The sequence below is a fragment of the Hippocampus guttulatus genome, chromosome 3 (genome assembly GCF_054856545.1).
Source record: "Hippocampus guttulatus isolate MCC_2025c chromosome 3, RoL_Hgut_1.0, whole genome shotgun sequence".
In the NCBI taxonomy this organism is placed as follows: Eukaryota; Metazoa; Chordata; class Actinopteri; order Syngnathiformes; family Syngnathidae; genus Hippocampus; species Hippocampus guttulatus.
The window spans coordinates 11,619,891-11,637,711 of NC_141263.1; the positions used below are offsets into that span (position 1 = coordinate 11,619,891).

Genomic DNA, 17,821 nt, shown 5'->3' on the forward strand with positions numbered 1-17,821 from the left:
CCCCATTTTCTGTTACCTCTTCTATTATTTTCTTCTCTTTTCTGTCTTACCTCAATTTTTTATTTTTCTTCTTTGTGCTACCGCTATTTTTATTTTTATTCTTCATGACGGGTTCACTTTGGCCTGGGGAGTCAAGTTCAGCATTCTCTTCAATGATATCTGGCGTCATCTAGCGTCTTGAATGGGTATAATGTCTAGACCCCGAATATAAGACGACCCACACTTTTTCAGTCTTATTTTAATGCAAAAAAAACCACCGTCTTATATTCGGGCCAATACGGTAATTTAACCCCCCGAAAAATCATTTACTCCACTATGCACATGTGGCAACTTCCCACATTTAATTTCCTGAGTGTGACCAAAATAATAATTATTTTTCTTAACAAGCTGGACAAAAATGATAGTCCTTCAAGAAAAGACCGAAAATGATTTGACCACAAAGATGTTCAACTAACGTACAGTATGTCCTTTGGTGACAAGCAGTCACTGTACCTTGTGCTGACATTGCATGTACCACACTAAATATGGACTAAACGAAGCAAAGGGGAGAGTTGTCCCCAAGCATGTTAAAGGTAAAGTAAATGAGACCATCTCCAAGCATCTTGAAGTTCCAATGATTATTATGTCATTGTCCCCAAGCAGTGGTTCTTGTGCCCAACCTGTTCATTTGCACATTCCCTGAAGCCTTCATTAGTCAAAAACAAAAATATGACTTTTTACAAATTCAGGACATAAAAAAAACACATTTATTAAAAACAGAAACAAGTAAATTCAATTTCAAGACATAAGTATACGTTTTTTAAAATTTTACGACGTACTCTCACGGCAGTCACACGGTGACTACTGAGCGAACTAAATTTCCCGCAGGACTGATTGGACAAGTACTGTAATGTGATCATCTGCAGCCAGTGATGGCCAAGCAGGCGCGTCATAGCTAATTGACATGATGTATTAACCTCCATGGCAGATGCTCCGTCGAACCCCTCAAACCGATTCAACGAACCCCTAGCGTTCGATCGAACCCAGGTTAAGAAACACTGTTCCCCAAGGGACCCACAATGGTCATCATAATTCAAGCACAGCTACAAGTAAATCTTGAAGCATCACATGGCCTACTTTCAAAACTGAGTCTCACCACCCACCACTTTTTGCTGCATACCATTTCAGCTTGGAAGTGATGCATAGAAAGCTATTCCTCATGGTGTGGAAATGACTGAAAGCACAACGGTCTATTGTCTGCACTCGGTCTTCTGCTATGCGGTGTGTTTTCCACACGGATTCCAGCGTGCGGGGGCAGGTGCGTGTGCAGTTGGTGGCCTGACAACAGTTGCAGGCCAAAGCGGCCCCCAGGTGTGGAGTAGATGGATGCGCAGCAGGAACGTTGGACACCAGATGCCATTAACGGGCCTTGGGCTTCCAGAGAGCTTCAATATTAACCCGCGCCCAAGTGTGTGTTGATGTATTCAGAATCCTTGATATCCAGCTTAAGCTCCACTTGTAAATATGCTCTTTGTCCTCGCCAATAAAACAATTCGATGCACGAGTAGAATGACAAGCGTGAAAAAGTGGAACAAGTGCCTGACTTGTAAAGTTTCTTTTCTGCAACTGTATCACATTTCTGCATACGGGTAGGACAACATACTGGTAGGACAACTACATTTTTGGAGTGAGGCAAAACTCTTCACTGACTAACTAGTGCAATTTCATCATGTAACTTGCAGCATGGCAAGCAGTTTGATCATTTATTCAAGAACTAATAGCATGCTGCGGTCAACTAGTGCAGCTTTGCTTCACTACCCAGTCAGCGAAGGCATCTGGCCCGGATTTGGCATCAAGCTGGCATATCTGGCCTTGAGTCGGCACTGGCATAATGCATGTGGGCCGAACACGGCCCGGGAGTGGCAAAGGAGGCACTGGCTTGACTCTGGCAAACCAGATGAGGGCCAGTTGTGGAGTGAAGTATTTGGGCCAGAAATCAATTTACAACTCCGGCCCGTATATGGCCAGCCAGTATTGAGCCACCCTTAAATGCAGTTTCAGATTTATTTTTTCAACACACAGCCTTGTTTTACAATTGCATACCGATGCGGAATTCCATTCATCACACACGCACACACACACAGACACACATACACACACACACACACACACAGCTGTATAGTAAGGTATTTTGAGCCGAAAAAAACGACCATGAAGAGTAAGGTGTTTTTAGCCGAATAAAACCCCGACTATGTATAGTAAGGCGTTTTTAGACGAAAAAAAAAATCAACCACATATAGTAAGGTGTTTTTAGCCCATAAAAACGACCATGTATAGAAAGGCGTTTTAGCCGAAGAAAATGACCATGTATAGTAAGGCGTTTTTAGCTGAAAAAAACGAACATGTATATAGTAAGGCATTTTTAGCCGAAAAAAAACGACCATGTAGAGTAAGGCATTTTTAGCCCCAAAAAAACGACCATGTATATATAGTAAGGCGTTTTTCGACGAAAAAAACGGCCATGTAAAGAAAGGTGTTTTGAGCCGAAAAAAAAAGGACCACGCATAGTCAGGCGTTTTTAGCCTAAAAAAAAGACCATGTCTCGTAAGCCGTTTTTAGCCGAAATAAAACCTGACCATGTATAGTAAGGCCTTTTTGGACGAAAAAAACGACCATGTATAGTAGGGCATTTTTGGACGAATTTTTTAGCCGAATAAACGACCATGTATAGTAAGGTGTTTTTAGACGAAAAAAATGACCATGTACAGTATAGTAAGGCGTTTTTAGCAGAAAAAAAAAACGACCATGTATAGTAAGGCGTTTTTAGCCGAAAAAAACCTATCATGATTAATAAAAAAAATCACAACTCCGCTGCTCTATGTGGTGCTTTGGCTCAGTGGTAGAGTGATGGAGTGCCACACCAGAGGTTGAGTGTTCGATCACTTATTATTGCAACAATGTCTACTCTTGATCCGCCATATACAACTTATTTGAGGAAAAACACAAAACAACCCAAAGGTTCATTGTGGTGGGTTAGCTCAGTGGTAGAAAGCTGAAGTCCCAAATCTAACGTTTGTTCAATTCCCATTTGCAGCTTTATTGAAGACAACACAAAACAAACGATAAGTTATGTGGTGGTGTGGCTCAGGGGTAGAGAAACCATTTCCCAAACTAGCGGTTGGATGTTCAATCCCCAGAGGTTGCAACCACATCCCTTCTTTCTTTGACCAACATGATACTTAAGGCTTATTGAAGTCGTTTTTTTGTATAGTAAGGCGTTTTTCGCCGAAAAAAACGACCATGTATAGTAAGGCATTTTTGGATGAGATTTTTAGCCGAATAAAACGACCATGTATAGTCAGGCGTTTTTAGCCGAAAAAAATGACCATGTATAGTAAGGCGTTTTTAGCCGGAAAAAAAAACGACCATGTATCGTAAGGCGTTTTTGGAGGAAATTTTTAGCCGAAAAAAACGACCATGTATAGTAAGGCGTTTTTAGCTGAAAAAAAAGACCATGTATAGTAAGGCGTTTTTAGCCGCAAAAAACGACCATGTATATATAGTAAGGCGTTTTTAGCCGAAAAAAAAACGACCATGTATAGTAAGCCGTTTTTAGCCGTAAAAAACGACCATGTATACATGGTCATTTTTTCGAGTAAAAAGGCCGTACTCTACGTGGTCGATTTTTTCGGCTAAAAACGGCTTACTATACATGGTCGTTTTTTTTTTCGGCTAAAAATTTCGTCCAAAAATGCCTTACTATACACGGTCGTTTTTTTCGTCCAAAAACGCCTTTTAATACATGGTCGTTTTTTTCCGCCTAAAAACGGCTTACTATACATGGTCGTTTTTTTTTTTTCGGCTAAAAATTTCGTCCAAAAATGCCTTACTATACACGGTCGTTTTTTTCGGTCAAAAACGCCTTACTATACATGGTCGTTTTTTCGGTAAAAAACGCCTTACTATACAAGGTCGTTTTTTTGCGGCTAAAAACGCCTTACTATACATGGTCGTTTTTTTCGGCAAAACATTTCGTCCAAAAACGCCTTACTATACATGGTCGTTTTTTCCGGCTAAAAGATTCGTCCAAAAATGTCTTACTATACATGGTCATTTTTTTCGTCCAAAAAGGCCTTATAATACATGGTCGTTTTTTTCCGCCTTTTTTCGGCAAAAAATTTCGTCCAAAAATGCCTTATATACATGGTCGTTTTTTTCGGGTAAAAACTCCTTACTTCACATGGTCGTTTTTTTTTCGGTCAAAAACGCCTTACTATACATGGTCGTTTTTTCGGTAAAAAACGCCTTACTATACAAGGTCGTTTTTTTCGGCTAAAAACACCTTGCTATAACATGGTCGTTTTTTTGTATTTTCTTTTTTTTGTTAAAACGCCTTACTATTCATGGTCGTTTTTTTCGGCTAAAAACACCTTACTATTCATGGTCGTTTTTTTCGTCGAAAAACGCCTTACTACACATGGTCGTTTTTTTTCGGCTAAAAACGCCTTACTATACATGGTCGTTTTTTGGGGCTAAAAACGCCTTACTACACATGGTCGGTTTTTTTTCGGCCAAAAACGGCTCATCGTTCACTTCAAAGAGCCGCCTCTTTGTACCGGCTCGTTTGCGACCGACACATCAGCCTCAGACCAGGAAATATATGTCACAATCAAAAGATGGCTACATCTGGCTCCTGATCGGGATGCTGACAGGAAGGAGACCATGAGAAGAAAAGAGGACAAGGAGAGCGCAACAATTTGATGGACAGAAAAATACCGTTCAAGAGTAAGCTGCATCCCAATTTGGACTTTGTGTTCACTGTAAAAATAAAGAAAAGTGCATTTTTCCAGTGTATGTGGAGTTATACAGTATGTGAGGTTCACAAATTATGACAATAAACATTTTTATCACAGTCGTTTTTGAGACTTTTTTTTCATGTGGGTCAACTATGGCTCATGAAAGATGTGGCTTTGTTGAGGTTGAATTCAGGCTGATATCAGGAACCTGTTCTGGCCCAGCGTCGGACCGGAGTAGGGCCAGATATGGTTTTACAATGCGGCTCAGATCTGGGCCGAATGCGGCCCACATCATGGATGCCAGACGTGGGCCACTGCAGGACCGTCATTCATTGAGGTATGTGGGCCGAGTGTACGTGCCGTGTCTGCCCCAGAGCTGGGCCAGACCAATTTTGCTGACTGGGTAGTAACATGCAAGCAGCTACTAGTGAGGACAAATAGCATACTAGTACATGAACCTGAAACAGTTTAATATAATACAATACATCTTTATTTATAGAGCTTCCACAACGGTTGCAGCTGTAACAAAGTGGTTTACAGAACAGTTAACATGAAATGACAAAATAATATAACAGAACAGATAACATAAAACATGTAGTAGATTGATTGCAAAAATGGGGCCAAGAGTGATGTGGAAGTGGAAAAGTCATTATACTAGTGAGCTCAATTGTCTTAGCAGTGAGGACAACAAATGTAACAGTACATGGACCTTAAACTGGATTAAAAAAAAAACATCTCAAAACTGCTATATGGAAAGCTTCCAATGGGCATTTTGGTCGTTAAATAGATAACAGACTTCTCATGAAGCAATGACGGCGTACATTTGATAGAAACCTTTTGTGATGTGTCCACATTTCCAAATGCTTTTTGAAGTGTGCCACTTGAGAGTAAAAAAAATAAAATAAAAATCGGAATTTTGTCATTTAAAGCATACAAGCAGCCTGGTGACTAATTAACATTGGAGTTCTCACCCCCAAATAACATTTCACCTCTTTTACTGCAGCAATAATTGCAGAGAGACGATCTGAAGCATCTTTTTCTGACAGTATGAACTCTCATTTGTTGTGATCCAGTCATTGCGGTTAACATTCCGGACTGAGTTTCTTTGGACCTCCGTGCTGGAGAAATGGTATGCATTTTTATGAGATACTCTTTGAAACTATTTTATACCAATGATCAAAATCGCAAGCTCATATAAACACATCCGGTGAACTTATAAAGGCTAATAAGTATGCACCATGGAAAATGCCACTCAGTATTACACTATTAAACGACTAGCACTGTAGAGAAATTAGTAGATTTGCCTGTTAGATTTCCATGGCAACTACAGCTTTTACTGACGCGGTATTCCAACAGGGCCGAGAGATAAGATGGGGACTGGCATTTGAGAATTTTCACACTTTGTGTGTTGCGTCCAAAAAACAGCACCAAGTCTGTCAGAGAGCAGAGATGAGGAGAAATACTCACTTTTTGTTACAACACTCTTACATTAGGGATATTTGGAAGGCTCACGGGCATCACGCCAAAGCAAACCTGTCATGTATACGCAAGCACATGGAACACCTACTGTGTATGATGAGGGAAAGCGGCATTTGAACTGCAAAGATAACAAGAAGCAGATTCAGTTGAAAACTAAGGTTAAACAATAAAAATAATGTTTGTTTTTGTTCATTTTATTTTTGTGGAAATGTACCATTTTGGAACATAGCAGAGGGAATGGTTCCTATGTGACACAATGGCAAAAAAGACAAAATAATTCTTTCAAAAAAAAATCAAAAGCCATGTTAGCAAGATATTTCCTTCTTCAAGTTGGATGATTACAAGAGAACAGACGACCCTGGAGATCAGAAAGTTCCAGTGCTTGCAATAATCTCCTGTTCTCCTTGTTTACAAATCGAGAAAGAGATTGGGAGTGTCCGGAGAGTTGGTTTGGCATGTGTGTGTGTGCGCGTGTGTGCGTGTGTGCGTTTGTCTGTGTGTGCGTGCGTGTGTGTGTGTGTGTGTGTGCGCACAGCATTTGATTGGCAATAGGAAATGACAGCATCAGGCCCTCATGTGACAAAGCAAAGTGATAATGAAGGCGGTTCACCCTGGAGATGGTAAATGCCAATATGTATGAGTGTTCCTTTTTAAAAATAAAATGTACCTGTTAAATATTTATTATCTCGACCTCATTGTTTGCTTGCGTTATGTAACCGGATATTAAAACTGAATATAAATGGTTTAAAAATAGTATACTGAGAAGTTAGATTTTCTAGGAAGTAGAAAAGGCAAACTGAAAACAGCATACATTAATAACGAATAAAGTTATGCAGCATCCAAAGTGCTAAGCTCTCCCTGCAGGTACTGTAGCGAATTAACTTGTACATTAAACTGACCTTTCAGCAGAGCAATAAGCATCAGAATAGAACAGAAAAAAAGTGAGTTGAGGAGCTTTGTTTTGATAAAATTAGTGCTTTGGAACTTTCTTGTGTCACCTTCGTGCCGAGGAACCATGTTGATGTGAGTTGAAGCTATTAATTCAGACAAAGGTGGTGCTTTGTCGCTGTCTTGTGGCATCTTCGTGCCAAGGATCAATGTGGAAGTGAGTTTAGGAGCTTAATTTGGACAAAACCAGTGATTGTAGCCATCTTGTGCCATCTAAAAGGAACTATAAACCTTTTTGGTGGGGCGTCATTTACACATTTTTGCAATTTTTCCAAAACAAAAATAAAAACATCCTCCATTCTCGCTGAAAACTCACCTATTCATTTTTTTGTGCTCAGGCCAAAGCAACAAAAGCATTATTTAGGTGCCTTCTTGTGGCATCTCGGTGCTAAGGAACTACATTGAAGTGAGCCTCACACATTTACAATGAGGGGCTTCAGGTAAACAAAAGTCAAGTGTAGCCAGCATCTCGTGGCATCATTGCGCCAAGGAACTATGTCGAAATTAGTTGAGGGGCTTCATGTAGACAAAAATAGTTCTTTGCTGCCATCGTGTGGCATTTAGAGACAAATACAAAGTCGGGGTGTCTATGACCATTCAATTTTTTTCTTTTTGCAGCAATGCTCGGACACTACCCCACCCAGAATTGAGATAGCTGGTACTGCAAGTCAATGTTTTCCAGTTTGCCACGGCACATATTTTACACTTGAAAAATCTAATGGCACACCACTAAACACATTTGTCACAAAATGAATACATTATATACTGAGATAATTATCTCATAAGTTGGCGATCACTGCATGTGTAGCGCCTCAAACAGGCCATGTAAAAAGGTAGCTGGTTCATTCCAACCGTTGCGGGCTAAAATATAACCAGAACACAATCCGAGTAGTCGGCCACTTGTTTCCGATGCACCTGGTATGAGGACTTCCTCATAGTTCCTCATGAGCGATCAGATTGGGGGTCTTTTGGGGGGATAAAATCATCATCTGAGCTCCCAGGTGAACTTTTCTGGAGATTCCATTACCTCTTTCAGCAGAGAACACATTTGTCCTTGATCCAGGCGCAATTGCGCGCCATGGCTGCAAAGGGAGGAAGGTGCACACTCGTGCTGAGAGCTAGCCTACATCCTATCTGTCTGTCACGACCAAACTGAACTTGAATTTCTCAGAAAGACACAAAGTAACTTCGAACGTCGAAATTCTCATCCACCAGTCATTTCAATCACAAGAAGTTAGAACTTTCCTTTAAAGGCACAAACAAGAACTGTAAACCACAGAGAATTTATCACAATGCTTGGCTAACAATACACAAGCTTCGTAGTCTGGCAGACAGCGACACAAATACCGCGATCACCAAACATCACGGAGCACAGTTCATTGTTTGTCCACAAAGGAGACGTCCCGACTCCCAAAGCAGACCAAAGCCAAGCACATAGTAAAGCCAACAAAGAAAAATAACATCAGTGAACATACACCTCAAAGCAAAATAACAAATGCCGGAAACTTGTAAAAACGATGAAACACAGGAAACAAACTCAAAATAAAAACACACCCAAACAGGCAGTCCAACACAGATGAAAGCAACACCATAAAAACAGAAGCTTTTTGGCCAAGGGTGCTATGAAAAGCAGTTTCATTTATTTGTCAAGATTTTAGGGTCCATGTACTAGAACGCTCTTTGTCTTCTGAGTAGTAGAATGCCAAGGGTGCACTAGTAGAAAAACGGTTTTACTTGGAACGTTTTTTGGGGGTTATTTTGGCGAGACTATGATATTTCTTCACTCTACTAAGGCAACCGCACGTTACGAGTGAAGCAAAACATCTCGTGGGCATATTCTTGCTAGTAGTAAGCCCTGTGAGGCTACTATTGTGTGACATGTGCCTACTACTTGGTCCTAGTAGTGTTACTAGTGCAGCACAGTCATTGTACTAGAAGGCCAAAAGTGGAAAAGCCATAGTGGAAAAAAACATTTTTTGCCGAGATTCACATTTAGGTATAAAAATTGTCTTCGTTCTATTTAAAGACATCACACCGGATTTGTCAAAAACGTTTCTGTGTAAGATGATTTACTAGAATTGAGTGGAACATTATGAACATCAATTCAAATCACTGGACTGCATGTTGAGGTTCTCAGCACTCAGTATTACTGTATGTTACAGTGACCTCTTCTTTGGTGATGGACAGATTGACAGATGACAGATGAGGTCAGACAGGAGTCTCCCTGTACTATGAAGTTTGCAGATGACATTGTGATCTGTAGTGAGAGTAGGCAGCAGCTACAAGAAAATCTAGAAAGGTGGAGGTTTGCACTAGAGAGAGAGAGAGAGAGAGAGAAGAGGAATGAATGTCAGTCATAGTCATAATAAGACAGAGTACATGTGCATAAATGAAAGGGAGACCAGTGGAACGGTGAGGTTACAGGGAGAAGAGGTGGCGAAACGTACAGGAATCTAAGTACCTAGGATCAACAGTGCAGAGCGGCGGAGAGTGTGGAAGAGAAGTGAAGAGTAGAGTGCAGGCAGGATGGAACAGCTGGAGAAAAGTGTCAGGAGCGATTTGTCATAGAAGAGTATCAGCTAAGGTGAAGGGAAAAGTTTACAGAACAGTTGTGAGACCAGCCATGATGTATGGTCTGGAGACACTAGCAATAGGCAAAAGACAGGAGGCTGAGTTAAAGATGCTGAGATTCTCCTTAGGAGTGACAAGGATGGACAGGATCAGAAATGAGGTCATCAGAGGGACAACTCAGACAGCAAAGTTTGGAGAAAACGTTAGAGAGGCCAGACTGAGATGGTTTGGACACGTACAGAGGAGGGACAGTGGATACATTGGTAGGAGAATGTTAGAGATGGAGCTACCAGGTAGGAGACAGAGAGGAAGGCCAAAGAGGAGATTCATGGATGCCGTGAGCGAAGACATGCAGGTAGTTGGAGTCAGAGTAGAGGATGCAGAGAACAGGGAAAGATGGAAATGAATGACTCGCTGTGGCAACCCCTGAAAAGGGACAAGCCGAAAGGAGAAGAAGAACAAGACAGTGACCTCTTCTGGCCACTATAAGGAAAGACAACTTTATGTTCAACAGGATGAGAACACTTCTGTTGGATTGCCTCCTTCACAAGAGTGCTAATTTTCCCCATTCCTGACATCGATCATCGACAGACGGCGACAACGTTGCACAACACGACGCAAAATATTGCCACAATCCTCAGCAATAATTTATTGAAAGTGAAAAATATAATAATAATAAAATACAGTTTAATGTATGATAGTGAATTCAATACACACGCAAATAAGCCCAGTACAGCCACACAACAGCAAAACACAAAGTAGCTCACTGTATCTAATGCATTCATTTGGCAATTGTTTATCATGAATAATGTGTACCCAATAAATAGGGAAGCAGTATTGTATTGTACGTATGTGGTCACGATATAAATGTCTGGGAAGAGAGAAGGCAAACAAAAAGCCTCAAAGAGGGTCCCAGTGTCCTCTCTTTCTGGGTAAGAATGTCATGGTGAGACTTTGGCTGTCGTGCTGGTGCGCCACAGGCTGCTGGGAGAGGTTGTTAGTCTGCGGGAGGCAGTCCAAAGTCAGACCCTCGTGAGGGCACACGGAATACTGGGAGAGCAGCGTCACCAGGATTGATTTCATCATGACCAAAGCAACATGTTTGCCCACGCAGGCTCGAGGACCGGATCCGAATGGCTGGAAGTAACGGCGTGGAGCCTGGAGAAGGAAAGACACTTAGAAAGTTATCAAACCATTCCATCCAGTCTTCTTTCCAGTGAACGTTCACATGTCAACTGTTTGGCATTTACAGATTTATTTTTTCTCTAAATCTTCCATGTATAAAAATATGAGGCATTTAATTCAGACAAAAGTAGTGCTTTGCCATCATCTTGTTGCCTCTTGATGCAAAGGAACTAATTTGATGTGAGCTGAGGAGTTTATTTTAGACAGACATAGTGCTTTGATGCCGTCTTGCAGCGTGTTGGTACGAAGGAATTATGTTGAAGTCAGTTAAGGGGCTTCATCTAGACACTAGTTGTGCTTTGTTGCCATCTTGTGGCATCTTGGTGCCAAGGAGCTCAGTGCAAGTGAGGTGAGGAGCTTCATTCAAGCTAAAGTAGTGATTTCCCACCATCTTGTGGCATCTTTAGGCAATTATAAACCTTTTAGCCGGGGTATCAATTTCAGTGAAGTCAGCATATTCGCGATTGAATATAAGAACATTATTTTGGTGACATCTGCCCACATGGTGGCGCCACACATCTACGGTATATTGAACTGATGGGAGAAGCTTCATTTTAGCCAGGTCACAGCCTTGTCTCAGAGAAAATTGTGCTTTGCCGCCATCTTGTGGCATCTCTAGGCAATTCTAAACTTTTTATAGAGGGCCCAGCAATCTTGCCGCAGATTTTGGCTAATTTTGAGATAACGCACAAAGCAGGCTCAGAACATGAGGTATATTTCTCGGAAGAAGCATTGAAATGCACTGGGAAAATTGGAGAATCTCTCCCTCACTTTCATTGTAGTAGAGGAAACATGTTGAAATTGCCCCACAGCAACCGCCCCCCCCCCCAAAAAAAAAAACATCTGAAAATATTATAATTTGGTATAATTCATCGAGGCCCCGTGAGCCACTCGTTGCCCATCCCTGACATAAGTGATCTTGTGCCTTGGGCACCAAGATGGTATGAGCAAAGTACTAATTTGGTCTAAATGAAGTGCTCAACTCACTTCAACAGCTTCTTGGCACCATAATACCACAAGATGGCACTCAAGTAATAACATTATTGTGTTTGAATACTTTATGAGATGGAAACTATCTGTTGGACCAAAATATGAATCCCATTAACAGAATTAAGAAAAAGAAAGGTAAAAGCAAAACACGGTGTGAATATCGCTTCTGAAAATGCAGATTCTAAGATGGGTTTTGTTCCTCTTAACGCATTTTATTGTACTTCAAGGAAAATGTCTACTTACATTCTTTTCAAAGTTTTTTAGATTCAATTCGTTGGGTTTGGGGAAGAACTCTGTGCGATGCATTCGGCCGGTGTTCAGAATGATATTTGTGCCCTTTGGGACCCTGTAGCCATCAATGACATCGTCAGACAGTGCACGCCGCATGGTAAAGTCGACCACTGGGTGGTAACGCAAGCATTCATTGATGAAGCTCTCCAGAACTTGCAGCTTGTTAAGGTCATCGTTTTGCAGGGGTCGGTCACCTAAAAGAAAATAATTCACCCTCTGTTAAAAACTGCTATTTTGTCATATTGGCAGTGAGGTCCTTTCATTTGGTACGTGGGTTCCATCAGCGGACTTAATCCACCTCTTCATACCATCAAAATCATGTTGCAGCTGTACAAAAAAAATCCAAAATATATAAAAATGCAAACTAGTATCACACAACTGTGCTACATGTATATTTTCGGGCAGTTTAGAATCAATATTTATAAAATACAATGATAAAAAAATGAAATAAAATAAATCATACTCATCAGGGATGCTGATCATTAAATGTATTAATGAGTGCAGTTTGTTACAGAGACGTATTTTGTTAGTTGTTCTGACCAAGTAATTTGAGGTTTCCTCACACATTCCAAAACACGCATGGCAGTTTAATGGAACACTCTAAATTGTCCCTCTACATTTGATCTGCTTATCCTCGCGAGGGTTGAGGGTGTGCTGGAGCCTAACCCAGCTATCATCGGGCAGTAGGAACTGGTTGCCAGCCAATCGCAGGTCACGCATAGACAAACAACCACTCGCGCTCACAATCACATTTAGTGCCCAATCAACCTGCCATGCATGTTTTATTTTTTGGGGGGAATGTGGGAGGAAACCGGATCACCCGGAGAAAACCCACACAGGCATGGGGAGAACATGCAAACTCCACACAGAAAGGCCTGCACTGTTCGGCGGAGGTGCTAACCAGTTGATTACCATGCTATCTATCTATCTACAGTATATATACAGTATATATATATATCTATATCTATCTCTCTTTCTCTCTCTCTCTATATACATATATATATATATATATATATATATATATATATATATATATACACACACACACACACACACACACACACACACACACACACACACACACACACACACACACACTGTATATAAGGATGGAGTGAGGGAGGGCCGGATGGATATCTGTGACCGGCCTCCTCTGCATGTTGTCATAACATTTCCTGCAAATCCTCACCCTTGGCACTGTCTATCTCCTGAAGGAGCTGCAGCTCCACGCGTGGATGCTGTTTGAGAAGCAGCAGCATGAAGAAGAGGCTGACCGATAGAGTGTCGGGTGCGGCGATCACCATCTCCAGCACACACTGAGTCACGTTCTCAGCAGAAATTTCGCCGCAATTCTAAAACCAAATGGGAACAGTCAAACCATTTTATCCTTGTGAGGCAGAGGAGTCTGTTGTTTTTGTCCAACCTGTGCGAATATGAGCTCGGCAGTGAAGTTGATGTTGTCCAGTTTATCCGCCTGCTCTATTTCTCTTCTTTTATGCTCCACAAGGCCCTCGATGGCATCTTGGAGCTCCTGGCTGCAAAGTGAACGATAACTTGAGCAGAGAATTTTTTTTTGAGGGGGGGTGGATTTTATGGGGTCTATTCCAATCATGGGACTCACGCTGCTGTCTTGTGCCTTTGGTAAATCCAGTCAAGTTTAAAGTAGACGTCTGGTTTGATCAGGACACTCTGCCATGTCTCGAAATACTTCAAAATCTTCTGCATCAGCTGTTTTTCTGGACAGAAATGCATCGTTAGAAAAGCTTGGTTAAGCTAGATAGCAAGTGTTAAAATCAATAAAATAAAATCGATTGCTTCTTTATTGCTAAATGGGTTTGTTCCTCTCATACTGCACTCAATTTACAATTGCTCTTCTATTTTAAGAGTTGCTTTCTTAGCTTCCTTGACAAACAGTCCGTCTTTGTCACTCAAGCTGTCTTTCGTGTTAATGCCACTGGAGAAAGCCGAAATTAAGTTGTTGCAATGCACCAGGGGAATCTGTGAGTGCCAGGATGAGGCAACAGTGTCGCATTTACACAATCGACAGTAAATTAAATCATATTAGTTTTGAGACACGCGTGAATTTGTGAACGTGTTGGAACGATTGCAAGCCTTTATTGTGATTATGATGTGTAATGAGCAGGTACGATCATTTATCCGTTCCTATCCACAGTCTGCAGGGCAACACATGAGAATTGTGCAACTCACAGGATTTTTATGAAGCTGCTTGTCTTAACCGTTACGCAAGACGTGTATTTCAGTGGGCCACCCCCTATCTGTCAGTCAGGTTTGCCTCCACTATGAATGTCTAAAATTTGAAATCACCAATACATTTTTGGCGGTGAGACTTTAACTCATTCACTCCCAAAGACGTTTTAAAACGTCTTTTCAGACTTGGTCCAGAATTGGCTGGTACTGAATGAGTTAAGCACGGCTGTTTCTGCATCGGAGACTTTACAATTAGATGAAGTGAATGACTCATTCTAAATACAACCAAACTCAGGGATATTTGAGTTGCTGACAACTACACTGGGTCATCTGCATGTCAATATAAGTGAATGTTATCTATCATATTTCAGGATATAGTGATAGATCCATCCATCCATCCATTTTCCGAACCGCTTGATCCTCACTAGGGTCGCGGGGGGTGCTGGAGCCTATCCCAGCCGTCTTCGGGCAGTAGGCGGGGCACACCCTGAACCGGTTGCCAGTCAGTCGCAGCGCACACAGAGACAAACAACCATCTGCACGCTCACACTCACACCTAGGGACAATTTAGAGTGTTCAATCAGCCTCCCATGCATGTTTTTGGAATGTGGGAGGAAACCAGAGTACCCAGAGAAAACCCACACAGGCATGGGGAGAACATGCAAACTATTACACTAAAGGTTTTTTAAATGTTTTCTTTCATGCAGCCTACCGTAGATATTTATACTGACTGGGATCCAACCTATGAAACAATACCTCACTTGTGGATAAAAGTATGATTTTAGCTCATCAAAATCATTCTTCTTGTCAAAATACCAAAATCTCACAAAAACACTATTTTTGTTAAAAGCAAGTCTCATGAAGAAGTAGTTATTGCCATCTAAATTATCAAGATATGAGTTGCCCTTATTTTATATCCGCCATATAACTTTAACCCTTTGATGCGCCCTGTAACCTGATAACATGATTAGCTGTCCACTGTAGTTACCGCTATCCACGAAAAGGGTGAAACTACTTTCCAGCAAGATTCCAAAAACGGAATTCCAGTTACATTCCACTTACCATTGAAGGGCACATCCAAGAAGAGTCTATTGGAGATGTCGACCACAGTGCAGCGGAGCAGACTGAGGACATCCACGTTTGTCAATGCATCCCCTCCCGCAGCCTTCCTCAAGTTCTCCAGGTGTTTCTGCGTCGAGGAGACGCACACCTCCGAGGTCTGTTGAAGGCCCCGGCCTGTCAAGGCTGCAGAAGAATGTCGAGGTCGGTGGCGTCCTTCTCATTGAGCCGGTGGAATTGCAATTGTTACCTTTGGTGAAATAGCTGCGTGTCTTTTTCCACTGGGTGACATTGTTGTTAAATATAATCCCCCTCTCGTTCATGCCGATGCAGCTTAGTCCTAATTTGCTCCCAAACCGTGAGGTGTAGTGTCCATGCTTTAAAACGTGGTGCACCGCCGATGCTCTGGCGAGAATAATAATATCATTTTTAGGGTTATGAAATTACAGGATTTAACAATTCATGGGGATGAGTCAGGTATTTACGAAACCGAAGGTAGGTTCTTAACCGGGAAATTACTGGGGGAAATATTTTTCAGCATTTTCTTGCCTAAAACCACATATGGTTCAAGTACAGTGCCATGCAAGAAAGATATTTTTTGGAGGGGGTTGGGGGAGGGGTTCTTTTGCGAAGTAGCATAACTATGTTGTTTTTCACGTATGTCACATCAATATATAAAATCCCAATGCTCAAAATGTTGAGTTTTTTTCTCTATGCTTTTCTAGTTTCACAGTTGTGTAGGTCATGGTAATTCACAAAGTTTGGATTAAAGCAAACTGACTGTTTTTGTATTAAGTTATTGTGGGTGTTTTTTCTTTTTCTTGTTTAAACCTTTTGAATATGGTCGAGGCCAGAGATTCTCAAATTGTGGTAAAAGTTCGCAGAACGTGGTCTGCCACGGGTGCAATTCAAACTGCATAATGTCAAACAAACAAAAACGTCAATATTTGTTGAAATCAATTGTAGTGTACGTATTGGTTAAGTATAATTGTTGTATATTTAACTTTGAAGTGCAAAACTTGTTTTCAAACACTTATTGATGTACTTTGTCTTTTAAGGTAATACTTTGTGCATAAAGTTTGATATTTACTGTATGCAATGATGCTATTAGGCAAAGGATTTGCATTTTGAATGGCATTATGTTGGAAATTCATGTTAATTTTTGAATGGCTCGAGTCAGGGAAATAAGTAAGAATGAACTCAACATTAATGTTTTTGTTATTCCATGAAACAGTTGTTCAATCAAATCTTTAGTAATTCTAGGAAGCAAATCAAATCTGTTGAAATGTTATGCTGTTTAGTTATATTCTTTTGCATGGGTCTCTGCTTATGTTTATCATTTATGCTTGGATATAATACCTTTCCATGAAACTACCCTCCTTTCAGGTTCATTCCCTCGTAATGCCTTTTGTAAGTTTCCGATTGGAGATATTTCCAAAATTCCCCCCACCTCATCTTCTCATGAAATAATAGCAATGCTATTGCATTTTACAATATGAATCGTTGCCCTCTTCAAAGTTAAGTAAAGAGCCAACCTGCTGAGAATGAGAGTCTCTTCCCCATCAATCCAAACTCTGACAATGTCACCATACTTGTCGTTGTAATAATTGCTGGCTGTGCCGATGCCCGTCCAAATAAATCTCACATATGAAAGAAGCGGCCCCAATCCCAGGCAAAAATATGGACCTGTAGAAAAGAAACGTGTAAAAAAACCCCAGTCAATTAACTTCCTCTTCTGACAACTGACTGAGAAAGACATGATTCATCTTGAGAGTTTATTCGAGATGACCCACCTGGTACGCGTCGCTTGTCCATGTGTCCCCAAGCCACCAGCAGTAGACAGACAAGTAAAAGCAGAGTTCTGGTTGCCAGGGAAATCCCAACCGCTGCTCCCACAGTTGCATTCTGGGACGTGGGCGCCAGTTCGGACGCTATCGCCTCAAAGTCAACCACAGTCATGGTCCGTTCACAAGCGGAGATCAGCTCCATAAGAAGGTGGATTGAAGAGATGCAGGACGCAAACTCCGCGATGAAAGCTGCGCAAGCACAAGTGCTTCTTTATTGGCTGTCGACGTTGGTTATGAGCCAGGTCAGGGCAACGCAAAAGCCACAACACATGGGGGGAAAAAGGTAAACAATACACTCGTAACCTTGACGCTTGGATTGAGGCCGGTGTCCCTGAGCATACACTACAGTGCCGTATTTGACATTTGGCTGATGAGAAGAAGGTGTTGCACTCTTGCTTTGAACATCAAATGATTCTGCTTGGAAATCTCTCAAGCGAACACCTGCTTGAGTCACTGACTGAGCAGCGA

At 41.4% G+C, this 17,821-nt stretch overlaps 1 protein-coding gene across 1 annotated transcript; it reads right to left on the reverse strand.

The window, feature by feature from the left end:
* Positions 1-10,673: 10,673 nt before the first annotated feature.
* cyp19a1a (cytochrome P450, family 19, subfamily A, polypeptide 1a) lies at positions 10,674-17,495 on the reverse strand. Its single transcript, XM_086106777.1, has 9 exons — positions 17,300-17,495; positions 17,042-17,192; positions 15,757-15,911; positions 15,510-15,692; positions 13,861-13,975; positions 13,663-13,774; positions 13,429-13,591; positions 12,192-12,433; positions 10,674-10,931 (listed from the first exon to the last, which is right to left on the reverse strand). Exons 1-9 carry the CDS (start codon positions 17,493-17,495, stop codon positions 10,674-10,676), a joined length of 1,575 nt encoding a protein of 524 aa, XP_085962903.1.
* Positions 17,496-17,821: the final 326 nt, after the last annotated feature.

Coding starts and splice junctions, on each gene's coding strand:
- cyp19a1a (XM_086106777.1), bottom strand. CDS start 17,495: ATGGAGCTGATCTCCGCTTGTGAACGGACCATGACTGTGGTTGACTTT. Junction 15,693..15,756: donor ACGCAGCTATTTCACCAAAG/GTAACAATTGCA, acceptor ATTCTTCTGCAG/CCTTGACAGGCCGGGGCCTT. Junction 10,932..12,191: donor TAAAAAACTTTGAAAAGAAT/GTAAGTAGACAT, acceptor TTCCTTCTCCAG/GCTCCACGCCGTTACTTCCA.